The sequence below is a fragment of the Plectropomus leopardus genome, chromosome 1 (assembly GCF_026936395.1).
Source record: "Plectropomus leopardus strain MGB_pleo_1.0 chromosome 1, ASM2693639v1, whole genome shotgun sequence".
Taxonomy (NCBI): domain Eukaryota; kingdom Metazoa; phylum Chordata; class Actinopteri; order Perciformes; family Serranidae; genus Plectropomus; species Plectropomus leopardus.
In genome coordinates, this window is record NC_142176.1 from 37,033,541 (window position 1) to 37,059,849 (window position 26,309).

General features: G+C 36.6%; 1 protein-coding gene across 1 annotated transcript in view; it reads right to left on the bottom strand.

The window, feature by feature from the left end:
- itfg1 (integrin alpha FG-GAP repeat containing 1) overlaps positions 1-26,309 on the bottom strand; it is a 192,678-nt gene that overhangs the window by 129,027 nt on the left and 37,342 nt on the right. Inside the window, exon 8 of the mRNA XM_042484273.2 lies at positions 5,207-5,294. Within this exon, the coding sequence (XP_042340207.2) occupies positions 5,207-5,294 (88 nt within the window). The remainder of the gene's footprint in view (positions 1-5,206; positions 5,295-26,309) is intronic.

Here is a 26,309-nt window from a genome sequence, read left to right on the forward strand (position 1 = left end):
GAGTCCTCATTGACCCTCATGTTAAAATGCCTAACTTTACAGCAAAAATGAACGTCTTCACAAGCTGGATTTTGGATCTCTGTAGCTTACTTCCTTGTTCATGACAACATGACATGATGCAGGGATGAATTGTTATATAAATCACCCATTTAAAATGTATTGTGTAATTGAGGGTGTGACTGCTTTGTTTGACAGGTTTTATGCCGGTTAAAAATCCATGACAACAACTTTGATCAGGTAGCGTAACCATGGTCTAACACTAGATTTACAGAGTATAGTTGTAGCTGCAACTGTCCCTTTTTAGTGTATTTTCAGTTCATGCAAGTTAATTCTAATGCTTCAGTGCCTGAAAATTTTTTGCCTGGCATAGCAATATCGAAGTTAACCATGAATACAGCCAGCGTCAGGGTTATTTTCACCCTTTCGCTTTTTATCCAAATATGGTCACTTCTGGCTCCAAAAATCCATAACAGCAATGGCCAAAATGCCAAATTTGAGGCTTTAAAAGTCCTCAAACCAACGGCTGATGTCACGTTGGCTATAACCATAACCAATCTATGTTTGGATCCAATTTGCAAAAATCACATTTTATGTGATTAACTGCTTTCTAAAAGCAATCTGGTTACTTTTGGGATATACCAAAAAAGAATTTGGGCTGGCATTCTGAATAAGGCCTTAGAAATAAAGAAAAAGATAGAAAATGATTAAGATATATAGTTAGATAAGGTGATGATTGTGTATCAAATTAATATTAATTGATATAGCGTGTCTTATAATTTGGCCTCAACTAAAATCACCAAATTAAATATTGCCTAGCACACCATATTATAATCCTATAACATAGTGTTGGATAATATTGTTCTATATCTTGTAAAACACTAATCTCTCTATCTCCTAAGCAAAGTGAATAGTGAAGCTTTTATGAATCCTTCAGGAAAAAAGAGAGGGACTTAAGAGGATAGACAGGGTGATAGTGGGTCACTACAGAGCCCTCCTCCAACAATATAATGAGAGTGACACCAAAAGCTGTTTCGATCAAGAATAGTGGGAGGAGAAGGGAAAAAAAGTGTGAAAAGCATGAAGCCATAGATAGCAGATATACAGTAGATCAAGAGAAATAAAGACAGACAGTGACAGCCGAGGACGGGCTGAGTGGAGAAGACAAAACGGAACAAAAATAAGAGACATTATATCCTGCAAGGCATCTCTCTCCCGGAATTTGGCAGATTATTAGAAGCGTGACCCTCAAAGGCTTCACTCCAAGCTAACGAGGGCAACGTCTTGACGTGACATTTCCCAGCCGAAGGAGGAGGGGGAAAAAAAGAGACTAAGATTAAAGAAATGAAAAAGTTTTTGTCAAGATAAGCTAGAGATTTAAACAAAAAAAGGTCGCCGCCCCCAGAGATGATGAATTAAATACGCACACACACACACTCGCCAGCAAATTACACGAACTCACACGCTGTGAGACAGATTCCCTCATGACACACACATACACTCACACACCCACAGCATATAGGTCATTTCCCCTCTGGCTCATACATTATTGCCAGTTTGGGAAAGGGAAGTTTGTTCACTAAATATTTGATGGACACCCCTATCTGCGATGAGATTAACAGATTAATCTTGCCAATAAGGATGTGTTTATCAGTGTGAAGCTCTGTGTGCACGCTTGTGTGTGTTTGTGTGTGTGTGCTCATGTGTGCCAGTGCTACACGAGCCCAAAAGTTAATTAAAAATGCATCAAACATTACACAGCTAACAACATCGCATAGCTCAAACTAATGTGATAAGGTCACACTGGCAAAATGAAAAAAAATGGGTCTTAATGCTACAAACGAAAAACAACTGAAAAAAGGCAAAAACAAAAGACAAATGCTGCAAACCAGACTACACTGTAACCTTGTTTGGATACTACATTTGATTTTTATCATACTTTTTATACATAATGAAAGTAATATATTTTCATACAGATAAATGTGTGCAGTTGGATTAATTGTTGGGCCTTCCATGGGAAAATACTTTGTTTCATAGGAAATGACATATTTTGTTCTCATGTATTGTTCTCTCAGTACAGCAGAGGAAATCTGGTCACATAAGTGGACTCACTGCAGTGTCCCCCCTCCAGACATTAAGCAGCCCCATGCTGCTTCTCCTGAATCATTGGGTACGCTGTTTGAAAATGTGCACGTTGGAGACAGTCTAACCTCCTTCTCTCAAGGACAACTACTGCAAGAAACAATATGATATGATACTGACTCGGGCCCTGAAAGCCGAAGATTTGAATCACCAGTATGAGACCTCTTGGTTGACTGTTATTTTTCACATCGAGCAGTCTGATTTTTTTTGTTGTTGTTTTTGTTTGTCTATGTGCGGGTTACTTCTGCAGATGTCTCAGTCCCCAGATGTAGTTGCAGAGTGAGTGCTCTTAAGCTGCACAAAGGAAGAGAGTCATTACCTGGTCAAACTGTGATATAACGTTATCTTCTGCCGTCTGCTTACAAGAGGTGAATTTACAGCTTATAGCATCTTAATACGATACAGTCTCTGGCTTTTGTTTGATATCTTGTGTCTGCAAAAAGCGTTGCTGAGCATTTACTATCTCTTGTTGATGTAGTTAGCATGCATCTGCTCGGAGGGCTAACTTGTCTTGTTTTCTATATTATGCGGTCACTGTTACCCTGAACATTCTGTAGAACCCCGTTCAAACTCTACAGAAACTAGATTAAACTAGGTATACTAGAATTGTATACCTCCGCAAACCAGTCAAGTTGCACGTACAGCTTGCATCCATGTCTGTAAAAACATGTTTGTTCTTCTTTTGTGTAATTAATTGTTTTTTCTTCTCTTTCAGCTCTCTTTTATATAATCGTTAAATCACATCCGATGAAAATACATTCTTAGACTGACATCAGCAGTGGTTGTGCATACAGCCTGAATCAATTAATGTGTGCTAATCTGAGCCTGAATGATTTACTTTACAGATGAGTGCATATAGGGAGATTAATTCTCATTGTGATGTATTTGTTTTTAATTTTTTTTATTTATTTAAAGGATTATTATTACTGTTGTACTGTTGTGTATTTATTGTAGTCGTTGGAGAATGCCATTTTTTCAAGCCCCTGGAGAGCTTTGGGCAATTCTCCTTCACATTCTTTCTTATTATGCACTGTATATTCCTAATAAAGAAATGAAATAAAAAATGAAATGGATGCTTCACACACATCTTACCGCCAGCAGCACAGAAGATCTATACAATCAGCAGAGTTTCAAGATTGTCAAGAGTAGTGTCACCAATTCAGTATCTGACCAAATGCCTTCCCTTCTGTTCCTGAGTTATGATGTTGAATGTGACTACAAAAGTGTTTTGTAGAACATTATGATGTCACGGTAGCTTTACCTTTTTGATGGAAACTGTAATCATAATTAGCATAGACATTTTTGAGTTATGGCAAAAAACATGTTTTGTGAGGTCAGACTGACCATGACATCTGACCACCAAAATCGAGTCAGTTCATTATTAAATCCAAGTAAACATTTGTGCCGAATTTAAAGAAATTCCCTCAAGGTGTTTCTGAAATATCACTTACACGAAAATGGGATGGACAGACAACCAGGATAACCCGAACAGCTAAATCTCTTATGGCAGACATAATTCTGCGTTGAGTACAGCCCTAGACTCTACAGAGATAATTGCTTTGCATAAATAATGTGGCTTTGGTAGTTTGCCACCTACTCTTTTAAGTAGTATTTATATCCGCATGATTCTACAACCACAGATTTTGCACTTACAAATAAATTGTGCTGTACCACTCTGATGTGACTGGGCCTTCACTGCGATTAGAATGAGCATTAGCTGATTGCGGCCAATATTAGCAAACTTGCATACGTTTGTAAATTGTATCAAAGATATATATTATTAATATAACATTCCTGAGTCAGTCTGAAGATTTTATCACTGTTACTTGCACTCCTGTTTTTACATTATTGCAGGTCTCAGATTATCATTTCATTGAAAGTAGGCAAATTCAATTATCCTGGAATTGCCACTTCTGTTTACTGTGGCCACCGTTCAGCAAAAGTAACCCACTCTCACTTTAAAGCTAGGAAAAGCTTACGTTTGGCTTTAGGCTCTGGAAGACTATTTATTCATCCGGAGCAGCAAATTCTGTAGTATGTGCTGAGAGTTATTCACATTTACTCTGCGAGGTGCACAGCACAACTAGTTTTTACTTCTGGCACCTGACCAGCTTCATTATAGCAACCGGAGTTACAGAGCATTGTTCAGGGCAATCTCCAAACCAGAGTTTGAGGGAGCGAGGACTATTACTCATTTAGTTTTCCATCCAGAAGTTCCTCATTTTACTCGACTGTTGTACACCATTGGACTCTTAATCCAAATGGTTTTTAGTTTCTAAAACAAGCATAAAAAGCCACCACAACTCTCCCCTGACTGAGGTGGTGGCTCTGACAAGAGCGACCAGGGGCCACTGTGTGGTGCGCAGGCTGCAGCCTGGAGATTACAGAGCCAGTGGAGATTTGCTGCGGATAAATGTAAAGCTGAGCTGAACAATGAATACTACTGGCCAAGATTGTTTAAGGGGATAAGATGTTCACAAAAAATCTGGCTCCATGCGGGATTGAGTTTGTGTATTAGAGTGTGTTGTGTGGGAGTGTGTGTTTGTGACAGTGTGTGCACGCGTGAGATTAGCCTGCCTGGTAAGGGGTGAGCATTTGTGATGTGTGTGTGTGCGGTATGTGTGTGAGGAAAGAAAGTTATGTGATGAGAGAGCTGTAGTGAAAATGCCAAAGCCAAAAAGACCAGACAGTCCTATTTGGAAGCCTTTGAAGCAACACAGCTTCAAATGCAGAGGGAGCTTAAAGGACTTAGGAGAGGAATGGATCTGCCACACACACACACGCACGCACGCACGCACGCACACACGCACAAGGGGCAGGGCACTTTTGAGTATAATCTATACTAGTACAACTCATACGACTTTCAAAGGTTTTGTAGGCGTCTATGAGTGCATTCACACACTGATTTCCAGTGTTTTTTACTTGTTTTTTACAATTTGAGTCCTTACAATCACAACCAAAATCCTCAAAGTGAATTTTAAAATGGATTTCTCCGTTACTATACCTCAATCACACACAAACACACAGGGCTAGTCAACAATTACAGCAAATGACAAGTCATTCTCACCAAAGTCGACGAAGGAGGATTGTCCGACAGTCTTGGCTGAAGGTGGGTCTGCTGGCATGACATCATTAACTCTGATGAACTTTCCATCCTGACAGAATGACCATTAGACAGACAGAGAGAGAGAGAGAGAGAGAGAGAGGAGAGGTGTGTGAGACATTAAGATATACAGAACACCTTTATAATGATATCATAATGGTTTTGGTTCTTTTTCTATACAGGACCAAGGTTCATGGGGCCTGAAATCGACCATAGAAGAACAATCCCAAAGGATGGCTTTTGTGTGCATCTATGCTTGTGCATAAACATAAGAAGTACATGTGCAAACACTTTGCTGCATAAATGCATATATTTTCTAGCAGCTGCTGGAAGCTGCCAGATTCTAAATAGCCCCAACATTCAGAGCAGCGGACTGTATGGGCAATTTCAACAGTCAAATAATGTATAATATATGATAAGATTTAGTGACAGCATTTTTATTGCAAAAATTTGAAAACCTGATTACTGAATATTTTGGTCATGCATACTGGAAATAAAAATAGAAATATGTATGCTTAAAATCACTTTATTTGCTGTTGTTTTAAAAACAGTTGAATTAAAATCATTAGAGTATTTTTTTTAAAAGGGCTGCATCCATTATGATTATTTTCCATTTTGGATTATTTGTTGATTAATTGCTTATCTTGTATATTTGTATATATAACCAATATTTAAACAGCAAATGCTCCCTTTTAAAAAAACAACAGCAATTTTTTTTTGTTTTGCTTAAAATGTACTTAATTTATTGACTGTTTAAATGACTGTCTATTATTTTCAATCAACTAAGTAAATAAATTGACAAATCCATCAGCACCAATTAATTTTAATGTTGCAACAAATTAATTTATCATTTTCAATTAATCTGCAGAACATACTTGAAGTCATTGTTTGGTCTACAAAATATCAGAAAATTCTGAGAGACGCCCATCCCAATTTCCCAGAACACAAGGGGGTGCTTTTAAATTGCTTTGTTTGTCAGACAAACTGTCCAATATCCAAAGATATTAAAATGACTGTGATGTCAGATATGGTGAGAGACAGATCCTCACAATTAAGACGCTGTGAATACCTAAATGACTTCAAATGTTAGCAAGTTTCAAAACTGTTGCAGATTAATTGTCGACTAACTAACCACTTTATTGACTATCCTTTTCAGATGTAATTGATTTAATTCTTTAGCTGTCTTGTGAACCCTTAATATACTCAGGTCATGCACACACACCGGTAGCACTGAACTGACAGGAGGTTGGCAAGGGAATGCTACTTTTTGGATGGGAAGGAGTGCTACAGAATATCCTGACAAAAAAAACAACACCTAAAATTTACTTATGTCTTGATGATGCTGTTATACAGTACAGGCTTACAGAAATCAATTGGTGTGTGTGTTTGGACAAAGGTGTCAAAGTGCCAGTGTGTAGTGCCCTTTACAGAGGGCAAGGGACAGGGAAGAGGGGATAAGCATATTAGTGGGGGAAAAGAGGGTGTGTTTGACGCGTGTGTGTGTGTGTGTGTGTGTGTGCACTCGCGCATATATATAACAGGGAACATACTCATCGTTACACAGTCACCAACAGGGAACGGCAAAACTAACAGGGGACATTTTTTAAGTCCCCACTTGGACATGCTCTAAATCATCATAAAATCATGTGTTATGGCCTCTGGTGAAATTTTTCAGATTTTGCCAAGAGGGGACCAAAAGTGTGTGTGAGTGTTTATATCCATATTCAGGCTCTCCTCCTGGTTTGGGCGCTGGTATTTGAGCGACCATTCACACACGTCGCTTTTAACACTCCTCTCCCCAGCAGCCTTTCAGACTGCAGATGGGCCGTTAAACAGGCTTTAGTAATGTTAATGTGGGTGACATGAAGGCCACAGAATGTAATGTATCAAATATGATACAAATAGCATGATAGGGTTAATAAAGACACCAGTCTCCTGAAAAGTGATTTGTTATTAGTCTTTGCATTAAAATTCAAGGCTTGGCTTTAGGTGATTTCATAAGTTTTAAGCTCTATACTGTATTAAAATAAAGGGCTACCCAGAAGGCAGGAGAGAAATCAGTATTTTAGAGCCTTAAAAAAAGCAAGAAAACTATAATCCAAGCAGAATAAACCTTTACATAAAATGATCAGCAGTAAGATTTTTTCTTTTTAGGTTTAATTATGTAAAATGATGTAACATCAGACCTTGACTAGACCTTTAAGAGTTGTTCAGTCCCTAGCGATACTGACCTGACCAGTTTTCCACGAGCACTGAATGTCAATCAGTTTTTCAATATACTTCAATATACACTCTCTCAGTCTGTACGCATAGAAATGTAATTTGTTTGTGGGTGCACATTATAGAAAACATGTCCAAACATGAGATAATGCAACATGAGTCCACTGTTGGCTGGTACATAATGACAATTAGTTCCTCTTGGATAGCATGGAGTGGCGTTCACACTCCACCATGTAAAGAATAAATAAAATGAGATAGATAAGACTTACACAAAAGAATCTCACCTAAATAATTCAAAAATTATTCCTCAACTATGATTACAATGACTGTGATTATTATAATTATAACTAATATTTTTATAACAAACTATAAAGGCTCAGTTTTTAGTGGATGGCTTAACCATCTAGCTTGACACTGTTTTACAATCGGCTTCCCCAGAGGGCAAGGAAATATTTTTAAATCTAAAGAAAGGAGAAATAACAATAACAACAATAATAATAATAATAATAATAAGGATAGGAAGAAAATGTGGAGAGAAAATACCAGCAAGATCTTTACTAATTTTAATGAATTGCTTAAATTAGTTTATTATCAAATTTAACTTAACCTTGAGATTAGCTCAATCCTCCAAAACTCCCTTTGAGTTTTTAGATGCACTAGAAGCACTAGATTTCTGTCAATCTTACAATGTACATATGTTTTTTTCTCTATAATCACAGGAATGCATTTTATTTGCTGATCTACTCTACAGGCAAAGAGGTCCACACTTTGCGTGTAGTATAAAGCAACAGGGGTCCACAGTTGGCTGGTACATAATGACACAAGTTACTTGTAAATATATCTAAACTAAATCATGTAATTTTTTTTGCTTCTAAAAGGATCTGTAAGTATGTATTTTGTAACTGAATATAAAAAGGCTCAACCGTTGTGGATATCTTTACCATTTTATAGCTTGACACTGTGTTTAAAAAGGAGCTACCCAGTCCATTCTCATTGTTATCTTTTCAAATACATTCCCTCTGTCAGTGCTTTTAGCATACCCATCAATCTGGATCATGGCAGGATGATGTGAGATGAGAACATAGCGGACAGAGCCAGCGGCATTGTTATTATCGTCAGTAGACAGCCAGACAACGAGGCACATCTGCATACATCTTGCGTGGCTAGCATCACTTGAGAATATGGATGGACGTACTCAAAACTTCCATTTAACAGTTTTTACAAGCAAAAAAATGCCATGCAAGTTTTAGGTTTTTATTTTTGAGGATTTAAAGTTTTTTTTCTATTGGGAAAAGAATATTAAAACAAAAATGTTATTTTTTTTTAAAAAAGGAATAAAAGTTTCATCATCATTGAATGATGCCTTTTCAGAGCCAATATTTGCATAAAATGAAGCAAATAATTTAAAAATAGCTTTGCTGGTCAAAGTCTTCTTTGTAAAACATCAGAGCCACTCAGAGAAATACTTAGAGGGCAACTGAGGAACTGAGTGGATTAGTTGTGGGAACATACAGTGAAAATCAGATTTTAACCGGTTTAAATAGTTAAGAATTCTGTATAGTTGCAGTGATTTGACAAAATTGCAGGGTCTCCCAGAATTCACAGGAATCAACTGAATTTGGCATTTATTGTTATGGTTGAAATCAATGTATGTGTGCCCATCTATAGAATCCATTTTATTTGTCGCTCCACATTACAGAAAAGAGGTCCACACTTGAGTTGTATAAAGTGACATGAGTCCACTGTTGGCTGGTATATAATGACACAAGTTCCATCTTAGATATATAGTATAGAGTGACATTCCCATTTCAACATGGATAAATGACAAAGAATAGGAAAAAGAAGTTAGATGCATTATTGTTCAAAGAAAATAAATCTTACAAAATGTAATAATAAAATTATTTATTTTTTAGGAAATTGGAGATAGAAATATCATTTAGTTTTTTTGTACATTGCTTTTTGAATCGTGCACCTGAATAAGTTTTTTGAGTTGCTGTTTAAGAGTGTGCTCCTTTTTACCTTGTGTTGAAAACACATTGACAACCATCATGATATAAATGACTAGAGCAATCTTTAATGGTATTTATAATATGGGAGTTTTGTGAGCAATCAGTTTGTCTCAGTTACAGGGATAAGTCAGTTAGAGGAATGATTAACCTCTGAAACCCTCTGTTCAACTGCTGAGATGAACTATTTCCAAATTCTATAGGTTTTTGGCTGTACTTTTGGCTGTACTTTAACTTTAAATTCTAAAAAGGAAAGTCAGTCCACACTTTGTCCCCTCTTGGCCTGTACAAATGACACTTCTTGTTTTGTTTTGTTTGTTTTGTTTTATATTTTCTCCAATGTTTTAAATTAATCTTAAATCTGCATTAGACAGATAAAATTGTATATACACATTACTAGATCTCAAGAAAACCAAAACAACTACAACTACTAAAACAACTAAAGAAATATAAAACAACCAACAATACAAAACTGCAGAACTAGGATCAAAATAGGATTCACTTTCAAGTAAAATAAAAAATAACGCTGAGAGATTTGGATTGGATTGTCTGCAAATGTTTGAAGTCTTCTGTTGTAGGAGAGGAACTGAGAGTTTTTAAATGGGTGTACTGGCATGCAAAATTACCAGCACATTATGGATTGTGTCTTTAACAGAGGCTGACTACTCATTTTCTATTGGATTAAATGATTTGCCATCTCTCTGTGTGCATGCTGCAGTGACCAGAGGACTTATTATTATTCAACACAGTTTTGGTTTATATGAAAATTTCAAATTCCTTAAAGGGTTTTTAGTTTATGATGTAAGCATTAAACAATCCTCCACATTGACTGAGTGGAGTGTCAGCACCCATGTGCCTTTAAGGTTACCTCTGAGAAATGAGTGACTTGGAGAGGGTGAGGGTCAGCGTGTGCAGCTCTGTGCCAGGCCTTGATTCTCTGCAGTGTGGGGTTGGTTTCTTTGTTGTTGACGATGGTCAATATGCCATTCCACATTAAGCTTCAGAGATGCTAATTTATATTCGCTAGAATGTTACCTCCAACACTGACTCCCTGAGACATGGGTCTGTCCCTGTCCTGGGTTAAGCAAGTGGCACACAGTGCTTATTTTAGCTGGTACAACATCTCTGGATTATTGGGAAGAACATCCTAAAAGTTTACAGATTGGGCATATAATTCTCCACTCCAAATTCCCACTAGCTTGAATACTGATACAAAAAGTAGTACTTTTACTGGATAGTTAAATATTTGAACATATTTAATCACCTAATAATTACATGAATTTCATGGCAAACCATTGTGATGTTACATAGTTTATTGTGCCAAGTTAACATTTAATTGTTCTAATCATAATAAAGGTTTGGTTTCAACTATAGGAGTAAAACAAAACTAAAGAGTAAGAGTGATAGATCTGATCATCATATTAAACATATTCAGGAAACAGAAATAAAATGTCAGAATGCAACATTGAGCCAAAGAAAAAACATGGTGGATTATTGTAGTTTTGTAACATAGGTTTTGTTATTGATCTGTAATGTTGAATTTATGTAGTCCATTTTTTCACCTCCTGAACCCTTTTCATTTGAGCTGCAGTGATATAAATTTAAAAGGTTTGGTCATAAATCAGTTTGAACTTATATATGAAAATAAATAGTTTTCTAACCTATAAAACATTTAATGGGGGCAACGTGTATGCATGCTTAACACAGCGCTGAGAAACAAAGCATTTTTTAAGTGACTGTAGATTTAAAACAGCAAATGCAACTTTAAAATGGCCTCCCAAATAATATGTCAAGATCCACTACATGGTATTTTTTAACAGTTTAACAATATACCATCAATGTGTATCAGTGTATATCAGCGTACCATCAGTAGTTGCAATTTATTTATTAGTTATCAAGTAGTATTGACAAAGTGAAATTAACAGTCTGTTAACAGCCAGCTTAGGAAAGATGACACTGACATGTAAAATTACCAGCACATTTATGGAATGCGAAATGCATCCCTAAAGGAGGTTAAATATTCATTTGTTTGTGAAAAAATTGTTGTTCATCTCTCTAAGATGTTAAACATTTGATTCAGTGGTGCTCTGCATTATTAAGTAAGCAATCACATGGTGTTCTAGATATATTGGTGGCTTCATGTGCCTTCAGTTGATGATGCTGACAAAAATATGTAATTTCCTGTACACTGAAGAGGTGGGTGACCAGCACCCATATGATTCTCAGATCCTAACTTTGAATGTTGAACAGTGGAGACTGCTGCCACTGAGAAGTGAGTGACCTGCAGTGAGTGAGGTTTGACTCTGTGCAAGTCAGTCTGTGAAAATCTGTCAGGCCTTGATTCCACTGCAGTGCGGGGGATGGTTTCTTCTAAGCCCCAGTGGTGATTAGCACATGACACATTGAGCTAAGGGGTTGCTAACTCTCATATCCAAGATGCTGTATCTGATTTGAGACTGAAACGTGGCTTATTCCCCCATCCTGGGTTTAACAAGTAGCACACACTGCTTATCTTGGTTAGTACAACATCCCTGGATTATTGGGAAGAACACCCTGAAATTGTCTGAGATGAGCATACAATTCTCACTTTAATTCCCATTTTAAATACTGGTTTTTTTTTTCAAAACTTGTACTATTATGGATATTTAAGTAGTTGAACATATTCAGTTACCTAATGATTACATCTGTTATTTCATGACATACCATTTTGATGTTGCACTGAGTTATTTGCCTCAAGTTTACATTTCATTATTCTAATTATAATAAAAGGTTCTGTTTTAACTAAAGAGGTAAAAACAATACTACAGAATTAGATACTCTGTAAAGCATCTACAAACATTATTTAGATAGTTAAAATGTTGTCAATGGTTATTGATTGTATGGATAAAACTAATTTGGCCCTTTTAAATGTTTTATAGGTGAGCTACATAAAGAGTACATGTTTGTGTCCTGATTGTGTGATTATCATTTTAAACACATATATGAACAGAAAGTCAATGTTGACATGCAACTTTGAGCCAAAAGATAAATGTAGTGGGTTATTGTTGTTTTGCAACTTTTGTAACCTATTAAAAATTTAATGAAGGGCAAACATGTATGTATACCTTACAAAGTGCTTAGAAAGACATTATTTATTAAGTGACTCAAAAGATTTAAATAGCAACTGCAACTTTATAATGGTCTTCCAAATAGTATTTCAAGATCTGCTACATGGTATTTGTTAACAGTTTAACAGTTTATTACCATTAGCAGTTGCAACTTTATAGAAACCATCCAAACAATGTTTATAAACCGTTTCAAACCAACTATTAATAGTTAACAAAGTGTTATAAATATTTGGTCTATCTATCAAGAGATATTTATATTGTATAATTTACTTTTTTGTTTTTACAAAGGTTTACAAATTAGTTGGAAACCATTAATACTTAGTTTATGTATTTATACAAGACTGTATAAGTCTTGGTATTTGACTAATAAAATAACAATCTATAACATTACTTATAATGGGTAAAGTTAATTAGTTATCATTTCTTCATTGGTTATCAAGGAGTATTGACAAAAGTATAATTAACAGTCAGTTAACAAATTATTAATGATGCCTATAATACAGTAATGCCAGCTTCAGAAAGATGATACCGACACGTAAAATTACCACATTTATGGAGTAAGATGCATCCCTAAAAGAGGCTGAGTATTCATATGTGTGAAAAAAAATGTTATTCATCTCTGTATGATCTATGTACATTTGATTCAATGGCTTTGTGCATTCTTTAGAAAGCAATCTGTCTTTATTACATTCACACACAGTTTTATAGATATATTTTTATATTTACTTGGCCTTCAGTTGATGAAGTGGACAAAAATATGTAATTTCTTCTACACTGAAGAGGTGGAGTGACCAGCACCCATATGATTCTCAGATCCTAACTTTGAGTGTTGAACAGTGGAGACTGCTGCCACTAAGAAGTAGAGTGACCTGCAGTGGGTGAGGGGTTTGATTCTCTACAAGTCAGCCTGTGAAAATCTGTCAGGCCTTGATTCCCTACAGTCACGGGGATGGTTTCTTCTAGCTGACGATGGTCGTTATGGTCGTGAGGACATTACACATTGGGCCTCAGGGTTGCTTACTTCCTCTATCCTAGATGTTGTATCTGACTGAAACATGGCTTTTTCCTCTTTCCTGTGTTAAACAAGTGGATGTTGGGTAAGATAATGTTAAACTGTAAGAGTAGAAATACAAGCAGAATTCCACATTTGTAGTCAATTGCACAATTGACTACAAGCTATTCAAAAAAAAGGAGTTAAACATGTTTTCACATGAAGAAACATCTGCTGGGAAGTGACATAATAACCACATGTATGTAATATCACTGAAATAATTGAAAGGTAATTATTTATTAAGTGGCCCTCTAAAGCAGTAGGGCATCTTGGCTCTCAGTGGCTCTGTTTGTCTGAATTTTTTAGCATAATGGCCATCAGAAACACATTAACATTAGTTAAACTTTAAGTGCTAAGAGTTGTTTCAGTTGACAACACTGGAATGTAAAGACCTGTAAAGCTGAGTGTCAATGTAAACTTATTTTAGCAATCTCACATGCCTTCATGCACACACTCTCTGTGCCCCAGTGACAATGCTGTATACCAGCCCTGTATTTTGCCAACTAATTTTACAACTCTATGTGTTACCAACTATAGTTATCAAAACAACCAAAAAATAGATATAACAATAATAAAAACTTAGTTCTGGGTTGCACAAAACCTCTTTGAATGGGGTCAACAGAAGATAACTAGTGAAGGCCCATTCATAGATGTGTATCCTGCTGTGATGGTTTTTGAGATGAGGTGTTGGTGGCTCATCACCATTTCAATGCCCATCAAAAACACTAACATACCAGTTAAACTTTAGGAGTGCTAAAGAAAGGTTTTAGTTCACAATACTGGAATTTAAAGTCCTGTAAAGCTGAGTGTCATTGTGAACTTATCGTACTATTATATTATTTATTATGTGCCTTTCACTTCATGCACACTCTTTGTGCACTGTGACAATGCTGCATGCCAGTGTGTGTAGTATATGTTATAGACTGTAGTCATTAAAAACAAACATCTTTGAATGGGGTCTAGATTAGATAATGCTAAAATACACTTACAAACACAGGTGTTTCATCCATCACTAAAAACTATTCATTTTGAACACAATGGAACACATTACAAAACAAGATATTTGGTGTTCAAATCCATTACCTATCATAATAGCATGAAAAGGGCCTTGAGAAATACATAAAGAGACAAGGCTAAAACCAAAAATGAATGGCCATGACCTTTGACCCATAAAGCTGCACTGCATTAAATACCAACATGACTGAAGGATATCACAAAATGAGCTCGGGGACACTAAAACCACTGACAGTGGACACAGTTTATCACTGTATCTATAAATGCAAATTAAGACTTAACTATATACAAAGTGAAAGCCAGATATCAGCAAAATCCAGAAACACTGCCAACTTCCGCGGACCTGAAACTCATCTGTCATGTCACAGTGAATATTAAGACAAGTTATAATTGTGTTCACATTATAGCCTTTATTTTAAAAACCTACAATGGCAACATTTCTGGTGCCAATTTACTAAACAATGAGAAGCTTTACTGAATAGATACATTTTTGTATTAGATATTTTTCTCTTTACAAAATGCACCTTTCTATTTCTTTTTCATTAATCTATGATGGAGTGTGAATATCACTCTGTCCTATCAAAAGGGAACTTGTGTCATTATGTACCAGCCAACTTGGGACCACCATTAAGCTTTTATTCTATATATGTGGCCCTTTTTCTGTAATGTTGATCAACAAAGAAAATGCATTCTTATGCATATAAATTGAAAGCACTTGCTTTATACATTGTAAAGAGATCCTGTGCTTGTAATAACTCTTAATAGAATTTCCAGTAAAGTCTGATAATAAATCTATTTTTATGATTAATCAGCAAATACTGTTGCTGACCTTTATATCGTTTTGGTCCTTTCTGAGGAAACCCTTCATTGTAAAAGGTGAACATCTAAAGTAGGAATTCCAGTATGTTTTTTCCATGGCCAAGGGATCAGCCAGTATGTGTGATATCTCTGATCTAGACACTAGAGAAAGAAGTCTCAGACTTGTAATGTCATGATATAAAGTCTGGAGCTGCTCCTTCTGCTCATCGAGAGCCTAATTTTGGGGACCAACAGAATGTTTGTTATCCCTTAAACCCAAATGAAATTTATTATATTGGTGTTGTCAGTTCTGTAACAGAAAATGTTCCCATATACTTATAACATTGTTCTGGCTGTTCTCAGTGTCATCTAGAAAATCTTTCACAATTTCATATCAGTAGACAACTCTACACTTTATATCACATGACATCACAAAGCACTCCAGTTTTGGATATGGGAGGCAGAGTTGCCCATGTTTACTAATGTTTTTAGACTGCCTTAGATCATAGAAATAATATGTATGTATTTTAGAAATGGGCATAATTTCCCATTAATACAGTATCAAGCCATAAAAAGGTTAAGCCAGCCACTAAAGTTGAGCCTTTATATTCTGTTACACAAACATACTAACAAATCATATTTGAAGAAGAAATGTAACATTATTCAGATGAGATTTTTTTTCACAAGTATTATTAAATATGTTTGTATGTACTTTACATGGTTGAGTGTGAATGTCACTCCGTGCTATCTAGAAGGAACTTGTGACATTATGTACCAGCCAACAGTGGACTCATGTCATTATATCCTACTCAAGGGTGGACCTTCTTCTGTAATGTGCACCAACAAACAAGTTGCATTTCTTTAAGTACAGACTGAGAACACAAGTATATTGAAAACTTGATTGACATTCACTACTTGTGAAAACTGGTCAGGTAAGTATTTTGGAAATTGAACAATTTTAAAGGTCAAGTCAAAGTTTGATGTTACATAATTTTAATTTAAAACTCCTTTTTAGTTTTCTTACAAAAAGGAAATGGAGTGTGGACATTTTTTTTCTTTTTAGAGTGCAAAGTTCAAAGAGTACAAACAGAAAATTTATGAAGGCCCATTCATAGATGTGTATCCTGTTGTGATGGTTTTGAGATGAGTTGTTGGTGGCTCATCACCATTTCAATGCCCATCAAAAACACTAACATACCAGTTAAACTTTAAGTGCTAAAGAAAAGTTTCAGTTTACAATACTGGAATGTAAAGTCCTGTAAAGCTGAGTGTCATTGTGAACTTATCGTAACATTTATTATGTGCCTTTCACTTCCGCACACTCTCTGTGCACTGTGACAATGCTGCATGCCAGTGTGTGTAGTATATGTTACAGACTGTAGTCATTAAAAAACAAACATCTTTGAATGGGGTCTAGATTAGATAATGCTAAATACACTAACAAACACAGGTGTTTCATCCATCACTGAAAACTATTGTGAACACAAAGGAATACATTACAAAACAAGATATTTGCTGTTCAAATCCATTAACTATCTGCCATAATAGCATGAAAAGATTTAGAGAACCTTGAGAAATCTCTGCATAAAAGGGACAAGGCTAAAAACCAAAAATGAATGGCCATGACCTTTGACCCATAAAGCTGCACTGCATTAAATACCAACATGATATCACAAAATGAGCTTGGGGACACTGAAAACCACTGACAGTGAACACAGTTCATCACTGCATCTATAAATGCAATTTAAGACTCTACTATATGTAGTGAAAGCCAGATTCAACAAAATCCAGAAAGCATACTGACTTCTCTGGACCTGAGCTCATCTGTCATGTCACAGTTTGATTTCTTTCTTTTTAGAAGCAAACAGCTTTTAAGGATTAGTCACAGACTTGTGTTAAATCATTTTATAGTGATTAACTAATTAAAATAAATATATTATTTATTAAAATAAGTAATTATATTGCTGATCATTTATGTATAATGTTACTCGTTTATAGATTTATTTTTCTGAATTTTTTGGTGATACATTGGTAGTTGAATTGGTCTGGTCTAAATATACATATATATATATATATATATATATATATATACATATATAAAACAAAAGACAACAATAAAGTTATTAACAGTAAATAGTAAGATAAAACTGAATTCACAGGATTATGGGAGCCTTCTTTAAAAGATATACTTTGCTTTGGCAAGTATTATTTCTGTAATATTTATTATCACAAAAAATGTTGATATATTGCAAGCAATAAAGTTTACATACCCATTTTTAAAGATACAAATTAAGTTTTAGTGAAAAAGAAGCACTCTATAGGTGAGAGAACCAGGATAAACCAGTTTGACTGCAGTATATGGATGTCCCCCCTTTGATAGGCAGACGTCGCTCAAGGCTTCAGGTCCCCTCTTGGCAATTTCTTTAAAAAATTGTAAAAATCACATTTGCAGTAATATTGTGAAAGAAGACCTCAAAAGTAAATTTTCAATTCTAGTTTTGTATTTTTAAAATGACTGCTAATAAAGGTTCCCTCTTGGATAGTACACTTAGATAGTCCCCTATTATTCATGTTCGCATGTATGTGTGTGTGTGTGTGTGTGTATGTGTGTGTGTGTGTGTGTGTGTGTATGTGTGTGTGTGTAGGAGCAGATGTGAGTCTGTGCAGTGGGTAACTGTTGCCTGCTGATACCAACATTAGTGATTCATGAGAAAGAGAGGGACAGAGAGAGAGAGAGTAAGAAAGACAGGGAGAGAGAGAGATGGTGAGAGAGATACAAGGACCGAGTCAGAGAGAGAAACATATACATTATGTATAAGTACTGTATGTGTTGAGGGCTGTGTGTGCATATGTGGTTAAACACTGTGGTCGCTATTGTGTGCATGCCAATTATTGCACATTCTGTATACTACGTACACTACACATACTACATAACTGTTCAGCATTTACATTATAGTTTTGACTATACATGTTGTTTTGTTAATATTCAGTAAGTTGATGCTGTGACATTAACTTAAGTTTATGAAAATGTATTGAGTGGCAAAGAGGAGGTGAACTGAAACACTAGGAAATAGAAACTGAATAAAGATGAGATAAAGCAGACACCATATTCCTCATATCGGCAGCTACATGGCATGATTTAAAGTCATTACAAAGTAATGCAGCAAACTAATTAGAATATATTAATATAGTCTTTGGCTACACATTCACTTAATGTCTTATGTCAGAGTAAACTATAAAAAAAAGGAATACTGAAGAACTATGAGTATGAAAGCCAATAGTGTATAAAAAATTATATAAATAAATATGAAATATTGGTACGCAGAATAATTTTGATTGTAAAAGAAAAACAATTTCATTCAAAAGCTTTTTAATGCTGCACATCATTTACAGAAATAAACCCAAACATTTTCAATTCAATAAATGTTGCTCCTCGCTTTTGCAACACCAAAATTGTAAATGCAACACACTCTCCATGGTATTGATTTTCCTTGCAGAGGGAAATTCCACAATACAGGAATGAAATGTTGCCAACATCCACTGCTATTAAACGGCAGAGGGAAGTCCTCATATGAAAAAAACTCATCCAAGTTGAAAATGTGACTGTAAAAAGTGACATCAACAATTTCTAACCAGGAAACACATCATTAATCATGTTTAAGCACAGTCATCTGTTCTGAAAATGACAACCGAATAATTTTAACTGATTGGTCTCTGAGTCCAAATGCCACAGACAATGTTACTCAAGGTGCCTTTTTTAAGTATATTGCATTTAAGGTCAATTACTGTTTTCACACTGGCCTCTTCAACATTTTGACTGACTCAGAAGCAGTTTCACACTGACATCTATGTTGAAGGTATGCAGAATTTTCCTAAAACAATGTATAGACTCATACAAAGTTTAACCCACTCAATCATCACTTACGACCTGGTAATAGTGTGTGAAATTGCACATCTCTGCAGTACCCCTGCTTTTTGCTGTGTTCGGAACATTTTTGGGCTGCAACCTTTGGCCAGTGGTGTTTGGCCAGTGGTGCAGAGATGCCAAAAACAGCATTCAGGGGAGGTCGAAAAAGTAGTGACCAGGTAATAGCAGCGTGCATGGAAGAAGGAGCTATGAAAATTGCAGACACAGCAGCAAACTAGGATTACTGCCACAAATAAGCTCTGTGAAGTCACAGCAACCTTGACCTTCGACCATCTCAGTCTAATCAGTTCATTGTTGAATTCAACTGGACATTGTGCAAAATTTGAGGAAACTCCCTCAAAAATGAGATGGAGATGCAGTTCATCTTTCAGTCAAATTTAAAGTTTGTGCCAAATTTGTAAAAAAAAAAAAAAAATGCCTCATGCTGTTCTTGAGAATAAGAATGACAACGAGTGTAGAGTGATGTTGATGTTTGACCTATGACCTCCAAAATCTAATCAGTTAATTGTTGAGTCTAAGTGGATGTTTGTGGTAAATGTGAAGAACTTCCCTCAGTGTGTTCTTGAGATATCCTATTCACGAGAATGGGATGTGTGGAAGTACAGCCAGACAACCAGAGAGGATGGGGATAAAGAGCGATGTGGAGTTGGCCTGTTTTCTGTTGGACAGGTAGGTGCCGGCAGTTAGCTTAGTTAGCTTGCTAATGTATCTGCTTTTCTAATACAACAAATAGTACAGTGGCTTGTAGTGTGTCTATAAGCAGTGTAGGGAGAGGGGGCCATGTTAAGATGTTAGATGTTAAGACGCATACCGTAACTGACCATTTCTGTAAAATATACTTTTGAATGTGGTTAAATGACATTAATGACTAAATCATCAGCTCTTAAAGTGTTTTGATCTTAAGAAAAAAACACACATTTATTGCTTTATTTAATACTTTAGTCTCGTTGTAGAAGGGAAAGCAAAGTGTGACAGTGAGCCAGCACGCACAATATCAGAACCCTACAAATCAGGGCAGCCAAATGGATTCAGCCCTCATTACTGTGCTTTTCTGCCTGTGATATCGCAACATGTCTTATTTGAAAAAGACCAGTTGCACCATTTGTGGGTGAATATTGTGGAGTCTGTATATACACGAGCATCAGTAAAGTAGGCAGGTAGATGAGTGTTGCTTGAGAGTTCTGAAATACAGAAAGTTTTTATTTAGCCTTCTCTGGGCAACTGTCAGATAAAGTGCCCACTTGATCATCCTAATGGCAACCTCATACTCATAGGCTCCGACCCCACCCTGAGACATTTAGATTAGGAGACTAATGAATGGTGCTGCCACTGTGATGGTCCAGTAGATTTATGACGGTGTGGCTTGAAGTTCCCCTTAGGTCAGTTAGTACATCAATATTTTGACATCTGAATGGGGCTTCTGCAGGACTGCTCATCCTTGATTGTGACATAAGGACTGGAACATCTCATCCTGACTACTGGTAAATGTTATAATCTGAAGCCAGGCAGGGTTTTTCTTGGGTGTTTCTTTTGCTAAAAAGAGTTTTATGTTTCTGGAGGAAGAAAATAATTTTGTTTTGAATAAGTATGAGCTTGGTAGTTAGTATCAGCAGTGCTAGTGAACAGGCAAAGAAAATAGCATCCCATACTCACTATGTAATATGCTGTTTTGTTGTTTATTTGTGTGAGAGAGAGGGCAACCGAGCAACAAAGACCCAGAGAACAAAAAAAGAAGAAATAAAATTGAGCATTAGACTTGATGATGATTATTACTTCAAGGGTTAAATAGTTATCTTGATTTTTGCAGATAAGTTTCTGCACTTTTACAGTAAAGTCCCTGCAAGAGTTGCATTTAAACAGACACTGAGAGTGAATGTAGTCATTATTTCTGAATGTCATTAGGCTTTATTTTCACTTTACTTTTCTTTCAGTGCCTTCTTATCATACAGTGCCTAAATAGTGCTGACTTTGACTGAAAGCCTAAAAATCCTAATGAGGTTATAGCAGTAGTTTTTTGCAGTAGATTGGTACCAGACAAATGAATGGATATGTGGACAAATCATAGAAAACATTCAATAGCATCAAAAGTCCATGAATTTGTTTTGACAATTGCTGCATGTACAAAATTGAAGACTACCACTGGGTTACGAAGCCCTCATCTGAAATTATTTCACCTAAAAAGCTACAGCAGGTGTTTTAGGCTGTGCAGGGCATTGTGCAGATTCCGACTAAATATCACATTAATTTGCAATTATTTACAGCACACAAACCACGCTTTTAGGGGTTAATTATTTGTATCATGTTTGACGTGTGGAATGCTGATGCGGCAGGATTGTAGAAGCACTTATTTTGGTGATATAATTGGGCCATAACCGTCAGCCAAAGATTCAAGGTACTGCTGGTAGTGGATTAACATGTTTGTAACCCAACCCTTTTTGTTTCAATTTGCAAAGAATTATTGGTTCTGTAAACACAATTATTGAATGTGAAAACAAATCTTCCAGGAGGGAGTGCAAGAAACACTCATACAGTACATATTTGGAAACATGATGAGAATTAATGCTTTGACTATCTACTATTCAGAGTTTGAGCCGAGATTGCCTGTGCACAGGTCCACAAGATGGTGGCTAAGCTGGTGGCTAGCAGCAAGTGGTGCTAGCAGTGCAAACAGTGCTAACAAGAGCAAAAGTGCTGACAGAGCTAATGGTGGTTGAGGGTGGGTGTTAATATTTGGCGTCAGCGCTATCCCACTGTCATGGGTCGGGACAATGTTATCAGCAGTGATCGCAATATGAGCGCAATGCAAAGCGGAGGGAACTAGTTAGCCAGTGGGATGCATACACAGGGACTCACATGCACTAAAATGAAGGCGGTACCAAACAGTCTACTAGAGTTGGGATGACTTCCGGTCCATTCCTGTGTAGGAGCTTAAACCCGCTTGATTTAAGTAAACTGGCTGAATGATGTTTTGGTCATTTTAAATGCAGCCTATGTCACAGTGCTGAGTCCAACTCAAATTGCATTCGTAAAATGGAATATGACAGTGTGATTAATGTACTATCATGTTTGTAAATGGGTGAACGGAGCAATAGGTGTCCAGCAGGTCATGTAAAATTCACTGATGAACAGAGCTGGTCGGTGGCAACAACATGAGAGAGATTACATCATGTAAGTTTACTCTGTGGTGTGATGAGAGGAGATACGGCAGTATTAATGCCAGTGTCTTAAGAAGACTAAAGCTGTGCCAATATGACAACATGTTGGCATTATTGTGAACTGAACTTTTGGCGGACACCACATTATTTCTGTTGCTCGCTTTGAAAGCACCTCTTCAATTGAAGAGGACCAGCTGATTTATGAAGTTGAGACAAGGACCGGCTGATTTATGAAGTTGAAACAAGGAGTTCATATGAAACCTCATCTTAATACAAAAATCTAAACACTGTGTCAGCTGGCTGAAGGGAGATCACCGGGAAGATGGAAGTTTCTGCCAATGTAAATGACCCTTGCTAAAAACAAGCTAGGCTAACGTTACTTGCTGTTTGCGATACTTTATGTAATTTCTAGTAAACATCACAATATAAAATGTGTTTTCTGTTTTAAAAAGTAACGTTACAAACCTAGGAAGATACCAAGTAGGCTACTAACCCATCTATCAAGTGGTTAAGTCTCCAGTCTGATCTCGAGCACACAGCTGATCACTACTTTTCATGTTAGTTTACATGAAGTAACAGAAGTGCATATTTAATGGCTTTCATGAGGACAGAGATCTCTGGTGTTACACAGTGCTACGTAATAACTGGATGTTCATTTTCTGTTGGCACACAGTGTCACTATGTTCCACGAAGGTGCAGCTGCTGAATCATGTGGGACACTTGGAAGAAATCGATAAATTGGTCTGGTCCGAGGTTTGGCTTAACATAAAACTGGTTTGAAAATGTTCACACCTGCTGAACCCCACCAGCTGCCACAAAAACGATCAGAGATGCTCAGATTACAACACAGACAGAGGTAGCTGACTTAATTCTCTGCCTCGGATGCCATTATTCCACTATGTCTTTACATAACAAATAGCGTTTTGCTGCTATGTTAATGCTCTGGATGTCAAACAGAGAGCCTTTAAATAATTAGATTTTTTAATATTATACCAAGAGGCTTTGAAGTGACTTCTTATATAATTCATGATTCATTTATGTAAAACAAAAGTAAAGTCGATCAAATTCATAAAGTGTATAATGTGAGTATTTTTTGTCTTTGCTGTGTTGTGTGTGATGACTGAATAAAAATACTACTACTACTACTACAACATATGTAATACCTTTATGCTTTCTTAAATGCATGCATATGTTCAACTGCAAAAGAAAATGACACATTTTGTAGCTGATCTCTTCCAAAGCAGGGAGAATCAGCTCATGTCAATTAGATCAAAAGCTATAAGTCACACACACAAATGCAGACGCACCCACAGATGTGACGACGGGGTGTTAACTCTCTATGCATTGAGGATGAGATCTTAGCCAGTTTGATTGACTGCTGCTGGTTGCCTGATTGCAAGATGTCATGATTAAAACAGTGTCTGTGTGTGACAGCTGATTGATGTGTGAAGATGAAAGGATTACTGGTCTTGTTATCATTCTTCCCTTCTGTTCACATCATTTCCAACACACATGCACGCACGCACGCGCGCGCACACACACACACACACACACACACACACACACACACACACACACACACACACAGAGTGCAGTGGAATGACATACTGGTATGCAGAGTTGTAGCAGTCGAAGACATTTTCACAAACCCCCTGCCTAAAAAAACTGCAGGAGTCTGAGTCTATCCTGGAGCAACTGGAAGATTTCTAACATGGCTAACAACAAAGGGAGCAAACATGGCGCAGATTGACGCTAATGCTGGTGTCAAACGTGCCTGGTGTGTGGAGTGCAGTGGTGCATGACATTTGGGATAAATTGTTTTTTTGTGCTGCGAACAGTGGGATTAAAGCTCTGATCTACTCAGTAGCGCGTGAAACTGCAGTCATACAGTGTATTAATATTTCATATACAGCTATAGTAGACAGGATTCTTTTTCTTTACTCTCATTTCAATTGAAAACACACGTAAAAGAAAGTAAAATAGAACACCCTGAATACTCACAAAAACGCTTCTGTTGGGTAAGGTTCAACTTCTTTTAAATGAATGCTAAACTGCAATAGTATCTCATATAAGTAGATCATAAAAGAAATAAAATGTCTGAATTTAAACATTTTAAACAAAGTCATGATATTTAGTTGCCCTCTATGAGGTAAGGCCAACTTAAGCTCATGTAACCACCCTATTATGTGCATATTATGCTTGAAAGGCTCGGGGGAGCATTTGTAATAGTTATGACATTGCCAAATTAGCATGAAATGAGCTATTTTGCAGGTGGCCATTTCATTGTTTTTCAGAGAAAAAAACAGAGAAAATGTACAGTCCAGGGAAGCAAAATTTGAAAATACACTAATGTTTAGGCCACACATGATTTTTGTCCTTCCACAGAAATTGACATAATTGCAGTGTATGCTTGCTGAGACATACTCACCCTGTTTCTATAATAAAGAGCATGTGGGCTGATCTGAAAGTGCATATTCTTGGTATGACCATAAAGAAATGGACTAAATATCATGTGTGTTTCCATGGCAGACTGTATTGCACTTTGTATTTGTGACCAGAGGCATCAGTTTATCCCTCAAAAATGAACTAAATTATTATATTATCAGCCTTTGTAGAATTGACCTTTAAAACCCCTTAGCTCTACTTAACGGCCAATGAAAACACCTCTTTTCACCCCCCCCCCCGGTGACTGCCCTCTCTTGTGTAATCGCATGAAAACAGAGGAATGGGGAGGGATGGAAGGAGACTTAGGGGGAGAGAAAACAGAGAAAAGTAATTAAAACAGAGTGCTGGAGAAAGAGGAGCGTGCTGGCCTGTGACCGAGAGATGCAGCGGCATTGAACCGAATACCGTGACAGGATTAACAGGGGTCTAATGCTCTGAGGATGCTGGAAAATGTATTTGTGTATATGTGCACGAGTATATGCATGCGCTACCATGGCCATGTATATGTCATGTACCTTTGGACCAACAGCATTTTGGAATTTATTCAAGTGTCTTTAGATGTGAGCACTTGTATGTACATGTAAGGAAACAGGAACAGAGAAAGTACTGAGAAATTTGGCAGGGTGAAAGGAAGGGGTTTGGCTTCATCATGAGCTGAAGGAGAGACTGAGAAAGAGTGATGCAGGTAAACTGCAGAGGACCTGATTTTTCCTGACAAAGAAAAGCTCACTCTGTCTGTCACAGAGTGCATGTGTTCAATTTGTCTTGCTCCCAAAACCTTTGCTCCACATACTGTCCCTGCAGGATTTAAAAGATCTACTTTATCAAACAATGAATCTTTATCAATCAATTGGCAGTTGGCACACTCAGCTGAATGTCAAGATACGCTAAATAAGATATTGACCCTCCCACAAAGAGAAGAACTATAAAAGATAGAATGATGAATTAATTGCAGTGAATTAATGACACAAAGCAAACAAAAGAATGCTTCACACTGAGTCAGGGTAGGAAAACATCTAGATCCACTATCCAAATTATAACACACTTTGTAGTGGGCCTGTTGTAAGTTTAAGGAGATAACCTCTGTTTCCTTGCACAGATAAAGCAAACCTTTGATGTCAAATGACTTCCTATTTTTACTGAGGCAAAGCACCACTCTAATTGTCATTGACATGCTAATTCCACATTTTCTACTTTGTTTTATGGCAAATAAACAAAGGCTTATGGCTGAAACAACATTAGCATTCTGAAAGCGGAGACTACTGCCAAGGCTGAAAATTTATTCTTTTCATAATAGAGAATGTTAAGAAAATCTTAGTTTGCATTGAGATTCACATCTACAT